Raw genomic sequence first — 9,873 nt, forward strand, 5'->3', positions numbered from 1 at the left:
TAATTAATTTTTCAATATTTTCATTAAAGAATATCTTTATTAAAGAATAAAGAAGAAATATACATATACGTGTTTGAAAGAATTGGTTTCTTTCACAAAATATGATCACAATTAACGCTTCATATAAACGAATAAGTTTCAAAGAATCTAAATATTTCCTCAAAAAATCTGGAAATTTGCAACAATCAATACTTTTGCTAAATATCCGAAATATATTATATAATATTTTTTCTTTATTTTTCCCTTTATGTACTCATAATTCCACACTATGGAGAATTTTTTCGAGAAAAAATGAAAAATCATGAAAGAACGATTAAAACATATCCACCGAAAATGCTGTTCCCTAGTGAGATTAATTCAAAGTTCTTGAATGAAAAAAAAAACCGTTAAACATTTTTATCTTTACATGAATGGTAGCTATTACCTCCCCTTTGTAAAACATTAAAACCTGCAAACAAGTGGTTACGTTCATTTTTGTTCATAAACCTCTAAACAACCAAAAACTCATTCATGGATATTTTTATCCGAATCATTCAAAGTTCCTAGAAACAAAAATCAAACAAACCATTGGAAACGGTCTCCTACGTCTGTTTATTTATCTATCGATCCGGTTCAGTTGTCTTCTGTCATTCCGTTATTTCAAGGTGTACCGGAATTCGTCCGATAAAGAAAGTTCAATTTTGATACAAAAAACGAGTGAAATAGAAATCCTAAAATGACTTACAGGAGTCACGTTGTAGCCCCCTCCAGGGCATTCGATCACATTTACGATCCGCTGTACGTCGCCTCGGATCTGAAGGATGTTTGCAAAGCCAATGTTGACGCGCTGAGTCGTTCGGCCCCGATTGGCATCTTTCCGGTGTACCAAAGCATGTTCAGTGAGCTGCCCCGGCTAACTCGGAACCATTACGTGATGCATCGGAATCCGCTACCGTACTATCCGGAAGCGCTGGGTGGAGGTCCTCCGGTTGATATGACGGAAAGATCGAGAATTCTGGGAACAGAAAGACCAAAATTCTTCTGCCACCCGAATACTGGAGAACCGGGCCAACTGATTCGGATCAACCAGAGCTACGAGGATTATTGCCACTGTGATGAAACCTCGGAGCCACGCTTCCGGGACGTCGCTTCCCAAACCATGTATCGCGAATCGTCGGCGCAAACCAAACCGTGGATGCCGAATGCGGTGCTGAAAGATGGCGATTGGTCCAAAGCGGAAGTTGTTCACGTGACTGGGCTTATTGAACATTCCCACTATCCCGGAATCAATGAGGTGGAAATCGTTGAGCGGGCCCGGAAGAAGCGTAACTGGGAACACGCCATGGGTGGTTGCGAGTCGCCCGAAGATTGGCTTCAACATCGATTGACCCTGCAAATTTTCGAATGGGAAGAGTGGGTGGCCCGGGAGCGGCAGATTGATCGATACCAAATGATACGGCTGCAACTGGTGTCGAAAATAATGGATAAACGGGAGCGGGACCTGCGCCAGGCAACGGAAAGTAAAATGCAAAACACCAAAAATCGCATCAATGAACAGCGAAACCGGGCGATAGAGAAATTGCGCGTTAGCTACGAAAGGAACGTGCGAAAGTTGGACAAGAAACGGCAGGATGCCAAGGCCAATAAATTCCGGTCGGCTTTGGCGAGACGGCTCGAGGAAGCACCCTTGGGCCCGGGAGGAAAGAAGGTTGGCAGCAAAAAGTCCTACAGCTACGATCCGAATCTGATCGAAGTGGGGTAAGTTTAATTTTCTGGGTTTGGCCAAATATGATTTGCAAACACATTTTAAATCCAAACAAGTTGAAACTTATTAATAAGAGATGATCTGTTTTGCCTTTAGAATTTCACGTTTTTTGCGTCCTTTTTCATAAAGTCGTGTGTTGACTAATGGTAGGGTTACCATACGTACTCTTTTAAGAGTACATGTACTCTTTTTCGATCGAAAAATGGGCGTACTCTTCTTTTTGTGAAATTTTACCAAATGTACTCTTTTTTTTGTTGAAAGACATTTGATCAGAAAAACCGACGTATTTCTTCCATTTTATGAAGTTGTTTTAAATCTTATGTAAAAACTACGAAAGGAATACAGCCTCAAGCAAATTTCTTTAACATTTTGCTTATAATCATGCATTTTTAGTCGTTATCAATAGTGAGCGCGATAAGCGCCTTTGAGTATGCAAGCAGTAATCAATGTGCACAAAATTTAGTTATAGTACAAGAACATTTTAAAAGAAAATTCATAATTGTCACATAACTTCCAAGACATCAACAGTTTTTGTAAATATGTACAGTAGAACCCTGCTTATCCGAGCAACTATTTTCATTCAAAATCCATGTGAATATGTGTTTTATCTTCGCGACATATTGTTAAAGTATTAAATCTTGAGGAAGAATGACCTTAATGGGTTTAATTCCTGAAAAAACGGTATTGATTGACATTTTTGGCAAGTTCCAAATCTAAAATTGCCAGAAACGCCAGGTAAAAAGAAAAATAAAATCCATGTATGTAAGAACCAAGCTATGCGCCTGAATGATATGCAAAACCAGAGCAAAAAGATTGGGTTTGTCAATGTATTCCTTTTAATCCGAGGATTCACTTATCCGCGGTGGTCCCTCCCTCCATTACCTCGGGTAAGCGGGGTTCTACTGTTCATCCTTTTACATACCATCCGGGCGCAAAGCCCGGTAAATATAAGGATCTTGGGTCAAACTGATGGCTGAGATAACACGGGAGCTCAGAAAACTGGAGTTCGGCTGAACGGGGTTCTACTATTCAACGTTTCTCCTGACTTTTGGATAAATTAACTCAATGTACTCTTTTTGGTGTCGCGGGATATGGTAACCCTACTAATGGACGAAAGTACAAAAACAATTGCTACGCAAATTTACATTTCTAAGTAAGTTCATTATCGTAAGAGAGTATCTGTTGAAGTTTTCTGACGTTGTTGGCGCGCTGAAAAAGGGAAGTTTAAAATGATAATTGGCATTGTATCTCTGTTGAATAAAACAGAGAAACAATTTCTATAGGAATCAACTGATTGGTGAAGCGAATCATCGTGAATCGCTTCTAAGCACTGAATTTTTCACTTATCTATATAAATTTTCAATCCAGCTATTCAAAAATTTACCTGATTTTACCATTCTAACATTTAATTCATAATTAATTTAAAAGGTATAACATTAGGTGACATAAACAAAGCTGTTACTTTATTGGGGCGATATTTAAAATTTTGGTATTTTGTGGGATATGTAGATATGTAAGTTTTTGGGGATTTGAAGATTCTACAATTTAAAGAAGTTCATAAATTGTAAAACTTGAGACATTTTTTTGGTAAGCACTGAAAAGGCCCTGGTAGTGTGGAAATTTCCAAGCCACTTTTCCTAAATGCATAAAACTTCCTCAACACTTCTTTATTCGATTTTTTACATAATTTTTGCAATGGTGTTGACACAATGTTTTTACAATTTTATCTTTCGTTTTGATATGAAAGTACTTTGATACTAAACGGTTTGCTGGAATATTTACACAAGTATTAATTTTGGGACGATTTTAATTGATATCGCGTCAATTGACGACATTATTATACAACATGTTAACATCGATAGCGACTTATGAAAGACACAAAGAAAAGATGTCCGATTTTATACAACTGTTTTTTATTCACATTTGGACAGTAATAAAGTTGCTAACTACAATCAAAATAATAAATATAACGATTCAACGAATAATTGAAATGATCAACAAGCTTATTTTTGAACCCTTTTAGCCAAAGGATTATAATAAGTGCGTAGTAAATAGTTTATTTCGAGAAAACACGCTTTCAAGTATGTTATTCAAATATTCATATATTTTTCGAAAATTAATTTTTTTTTTTCGAACGAATTATGTAAAAAAACTTGAAAGATTTGAAAAAAATCACTAAAAAAAGTTTGAAAAATGAAAAATCTGTTGGCATTATAAACTTTAAATCCACCATTTTGGCTCTTGATTTCTTTGGCTTTGTGAGCCTCAATTGAGCTTTCTTCAAATACACCGTCAGAAGATTACGTCATTTATCGAGAAATCTTAAGCATCAGACCAATCAACTAGGTGTTGTCTAATATCCGTACAGCTTCATTCGAAACAAGCAGAAGGAAAGTTCCCTCAGTTATCAGATTAGATTTTTTTTATTGAAGTTGTTTGAAACAATACATTTTTTAATCTTATTTTAACACCTTGTTTTTTTATTACGTCTTTGGGATTTTTATAACTGGGGATCATTCATTCCTCTTGATAATACTCGTCGAAACAAAGTGTTTTAACAAACATTGCAACAAAATTTCATGATACTTCGATGAAGAAGAGTCTTAACTCATTAATTATCAACTAATAGCTGACAAAATATACCCTACACTGTTTAAATGAAGTTGAATGAAAACTGTTCCCAATTTGTCGCCCTAAAATGCATCATGAGAGTGACAAAATCTGGGATTCACTGTAGTTTTTTATCGCTCGGAAGTCCTGATCTATTTTATCCTAAACTTGACTTTTTTCTCAAGCTCAAGGGATTCTTCAAGGATTCCGGAGAAAAATCTCTAGCCATCATCATTCGGAAACAACTTAAATAATATTTTCTTCGATAGAAAAATGTTAACATCGCTAGAACGAGCTCAAAGAATGCTTAACTGAACCCAATTGTTATGATGATGCTAAGATAAGCTTGCCAGATTGCCCGGTCTTACCAGGACTTTCCCAGATATTTAACAAAAAATTTAGGAAAAGTTCGATTGTCCGAATTTTGTAGGAAAATGCCTGAATTTAGCACAGATTAACTATATTAATTGAACAAACAAATTAAAGTTGATTTATTTTAATTTTTATTTTTGTTTTCAAAAACCATTTTTTGGAGCAAGTTTAATCTTAATAATCTGATTTTCGAAAGCCTAAAATAAGATTTAAAATCTGCTGATGTGTTTTAATGTAAAAATATATTTTCAAGTGTATTCTTTTTGGTTTTAATTGAGTAATTTCGTGGTTTTGACCAAATTTGCCCGGATTTTTCCTGGTTTAAGATAAATCTTGTCTTATAGAAACTTTTAAAAAATGCTGATAATTTTGAGGAAAAAACACAAAAAAAAACATTATATTTGCATGGTTTTTTGTGTTGCATTGATGAATTTAAATTCAGGCTAAATATAGGGTTTTCTAGTGTAAGTCAGTGAAACTTCATAAGAGTGTTACCTTTTCAATTTTTACAGCCTTATCGGCGAATGTCATGTTCTTTAAGTAAGAACATTTCCAGTTTTGAAAATCATAAATAGATAAAAGAAGATTAGAAAAAAATTACAGGAGTGGAAATGATCCAAGAAAGATTTTATAAGAAGCGTTTTCATCAAGCACGGACAAACTATTTTGAAGCGGTAGAATCGGCGAAGGTTTAATCTATCTCAAAAGTTTTCTTAGGAAAAAGCGGAACAATTTGAGAAAAAAGCGGAACGGCGGGATATTTTCTAAAAACGGATAACAACCCTAGTTTAACCCTCGTCCTTCCTAGAAATTTCTGCTCGATGGAATTCCGAGAGTGACAATTTGACACTCCTGACTAAAACCGCAATATGTCTCTTATTCCTCAACCGATTTTTACAGCTTTGGAAATCTCGTAAAGTAACTTAAATATGTTTCTCGGACAATATTCAGCTACAACACTTCAGTTTTCCATTATTAGTCTAAGAAAATGAAATAAGAAAAAACATGTATTGGAAAAAAATGTAAATCAACTACGGAATGTTAAAAAAATATCATTAATTCAAAAAAGCTGAGGTTAGAAGCTGTACGTTGCGCATCAGTATCTATTCTTTTGAAATATATTAAGATCATGACCATAAAAATGTAAAAAAAAGTGACGTAAAACCCGTATTTTTCAATCAATGAACCGTCAAAATTGATTAAGTCACACCATCCCTTTTGAAAAAAAAAATTAAGCTAAAGTAAGTTGTATCAAAGGTATTTGAATTTTGGAAAGAATTTTTTGTGTAAAAAAGTTTTATCTAAGGATTGTTTTTGCTATTCTTTTGAAATATTTTAAGATCATGACCATAAAAATGTAAAAAAAAAGTGACGTAAAACCCGTATTTTTCAATCAATGAACCGTCAAAATTGATTAAGTCACACTATCCCTTTTGAAAAAAAAAATAAGCTATAGTAAGTTGTATCAAAGGTATTTGAATTTTAAAAAGAATTTTTTGTGTAAAAAAGTTTTATCTAAGGTTTGCTTTAAATTGTGAACGGAGCGGGTTAGAATAATCTTAGAACTTAATAAGCTCCACACACTTTTTAGTTTTTTTAATCGATTCTTGAGTTTTCAGTAGATAGATTTCCTCAATTAACTGAACACTGCCGTTGCTGCCACAGCTTGTGGCATAGATGATAGCCTTCAAATCTTCTAAGCCAACGGTCATGAGATCGAATCCTGGTCACGGCTTAACATAGTATGTAAGTTCTGTGGGTTGATGGTTTTAGCATCTGTAAGATGATAGCAAACATATCTTCGAAAGTTGTTAAGAGTACAACAGTGAAAAGGAATCGAGGAAACATCAAGTTCCTGTGTATGTTTTTGTTCTTTTTTTAAACACATTTTTTTCAACAATTTGTTTTGTTTTCCAAAATTCTATATTTTGCTGAATTCAGCTTTTTTTTTATAAAAAGCTTTTGATGTACAAATTAAGAATCATAAACAGTGTAAAAAATATTTAGTTTTGAACTTACAGTCTAAAAACATTGAAATAATGTGATGATGAGATATGCCAAATTTCACAAGGTTTCAGAGTTTTATGACAAAAACGTGTCGTAAAAAAGTACTGTTTTAAAAAATAGAACCAACGCAAACTCTAAACATCATTTTACGCGATCTAAAAGTTTGTTGCTTCCCAATGCCCATACTTTTTAGCAGATTCCGTCTCTGCTAGCATTCTTAAAAGCTTTCTTCTAATTTTGACAGATTACATCTTGTTATCCAACGAAACTTATATTCGTTCCGAAGAATTCACTGTCCAGAATTTGCATTTTTTTTTTCAAATAAATGGAATTTGCGTTTTAAGTAAATTTTTACTCTATGATATCGATACATTTGGGATTTATAAAAGCGTCTGAAATTGCATCAAAGCTTTAGGTGGTAGGTAATTTAGTTATCCTGATTCTTGCCGTTTCATCGCTTGGTGTTAAACGCCCGTTAAAAAAGAACCACTCCGTTTGCTAAAGAACAAACTTGTGTCTTGCGCAACCTGAGAAGGTTAATGTTTGATAAACGGATTAACTCATTTTAAATTTAATTTCGTATCTTCCTTTTCAGACTTTCAAAATTGGATCGCAAGATTACCATCTGTCATACGATCAAAGATGTCCAAAAGCAACGTCCAGAGCTGTGGAAACCCAAAGAAGTGTGCCGTGAGCTCCAAAAAGGCTTCTGGTCGGATCATTTCCTAAGAAAGCTATACGATTCACTCAAGGTTCGTTCAATTATGCTTAATTTAATTTATCATAATGCTTAACGCTTAAATCACCTTTTTTAGCACTTCCGTCACAAGAAAGAAACTAAACCAACCATGCCGAAGTGTCTCATTGTGGTGTCCTCACCGACTGAAAGTTTGGTTGATTCGCCGCAAAGAATCAGCGAAGATCGTGAGGACGATGCTCTCTATCAACACGCAGTTTTGCTGCAGAAACTGATCAAAGGTCGGGCCATGCAAGAAATGATCCACAGCGATTACGCCGAAGATCGAGACATAGTAGAAGACCTCATTGCGACACATCGTCTGCCGGTGGTCGAAGAATTCTTCCCCATTGCACCGACTAAGTCAGGAAGTGTACGGGAGAAATATTTGAACATTCTACGAAATGAAACACACCTTGATAATTTTATCGAAACGTGCACCACATCGGAAATGTCCCTGTTGATGGCTACCCTTGAGAGAGAGCTAACTCGACTTCAGAACGAACGAAATACACAAGCGTTCTATCTCCTGGCAGAGCAAGAACGCTACTTCCGCGAGGCAAGCTATAGCGGTGGCAGTGCTGCTCGTGACAGTCATCGACGGTCATCTGATGGAAAAATAAAAGACAGTGATGAGTTGAGTTTCTATCTGGTGAACTCACTCCTAGAAAGAATAGATCGAGAAAGCTTGGACGAAAACCGGGAAAAAATACACGAACTGGCGAAAAAATTTGACACTGAAGCCGACAAACAGGGAAGTTTACTCGAGGAACAACATCATCACACCGGAACCATAGCTTCGTGTTTCATGGACGAAATGATGCTACCCGACGTTTTCTGTAGGGTAGCCCGAGAAAACATAAAGCTCAAACAAAAGCCACTTTTGGCGCAAGCCCACGAAGCCATCTTCCAAAAGATCGAGGATCAACTGCCAGACAATTTGGAAGAGCAGTTGATCGAGAAAATGAAAGAGGAGCTTGCGATCAGCAACGAACCAGAGCAACCAGAGAAGCCGGATGCAATAGCGGAACCCGATTTGGGTACCCGTAGCGAGAGTCAGGTCATCATCGGAAATATTCTGAGCAACATGGTCGAAAGTGTCATGTCCGAGAACGAGGTTGAGGAAATACCAGAGGATCACACCACGGAGGCGGAAGATAGCGTGGAGGAAGCTGGCCAGATGGCTTCGGATCTGATCGAAGATATTCTGTGCAATGTCTTTCAAAATACGGATGATTTGTGAGATGGGACTTTGGTGGACGGTTTAATTTAAAGCTTATGACAGTTTCGTGAACAAAATTGAAGCCATATGTTCAGATCTATTGTTTCAATTCTTGTATTTATTCAAGTAAAATAATAAACATCAAATTAACTATTTATGTGATAAACTACCATTTATTTATACTTGGATAAGTATTGACCCAGCTAACATGAAATCGTAATAGAAATGATAATCCAAATCGAATATTTAGACATTTTCAATAACTCTCGTTAACACGTTGGTATTGAGTGATTTTCTATCACTCATTTACGACAAGCTTTGCCCAAAAAAAAATTGAATCGGATAGCAATTCGTCAATTCGTAAATATGTCTCCAAAAAGTTGAGAATATGCTCATTCGACATTTACGATTTGGGTGAACTTTTTTACGATAAATGGGCGGTCCTTCAATTGACACTCTCTCCGGTCTCTTCCTTTGATCGGTTCGTAAAAACAAAATCTCACCTATAGAGCTATAGTGTAGACCAAATCAACTGATGAGTTGACATCTTTGAAAGATACCGGACTGCGAACTCAGAGGACTGGAGTTCAAATCTCGGTCGAAGGAATTTTTTTTTCGTTTATTTTGCTTTTTGCTGGAAAATCGAATTGTTGGAATCTTGTCATTGTAGATATTTCGCCTCCACTTTTGTAGCTATATGCCCTTTTGGTAAGTTTAATACAATCTTTCTATCTGGTACATTTGTTTGAATAATTCTGTTGTTCCTGCATTATACCGTCATAAATGTTTGCTGGGGACAGCACAGATGAATTTACAGTATATATGACATATGAAAAATGCAAAAATAAAGGGCGAACACGAAATTATTGTGACACCGAAAATATCATGCCAATTTTCTTATAATGTTCAGAATCAAACCAAAATCTCAGGGTAGTTTTATACATACATTTACTTCAAAAATCAAAAGAAAGATTATTCGACGGAGCCTTGAGTGCAAAATTGAACGCATTTTCGCTCGGTGTCCTCCATCAAAGTCTTTACAGTGTTTTATCCGGTACCAGTTTTTCAGTTTTTTTTTTTTTTTCATTTTATTAACATGTTCTTCTTGTCTTTGAATGTCTTCTTGCTCTTCCAAAGTTCCCGCTATATTATTGCCTAGTACTGCTCCTCCGGGCACAGTTC

General features: G+C 35.8%; 1 protein-coding gene across 1 annotated transcript; it reads left to right on the plus strand.

Annotated features, from left to right (window-relative positions):
• Positions 1-625: 625 nt before the first annotated feature.
• LOC129747180 (cilia- and flagella-associated protein 91-like) lies at positions 626-8,755 on the plus strand. Its single transcript, XM_055741228.1, has 3 exons — positions 626-1,737; positions 7,329-7,485; positions 7,549-8,755. Exons 1-3 carry the CDS (start codon positions 716-718, stop codon positions 8,710-8,712), a joined length of 2,343 nt encoding a protein of 780 aa, XP_055597203.1. The 5' UTR covers positions 626-715; the 3' UTR covers positions 8,713-8,755.
• The last annotated feature ends 1,118 nt before the right edge of the window (positions 8,756-9,873 follow it).

This window comes from Uranotaenia lowii, chromosome 2, assembly GCF_029784155.1.
Source record: "Uranotaenia lowii strain MFRU-FL chromosome 2, ASM2978415v1, whole genome shotgun sequence".
Taxonomy (NCBI): domain Eukaryota; kingdom Metazoa; phylum Arthropoda; class Insecta; order Diptera; family Culicidae; genus Uranotaenia; species Uranotaenia lowii.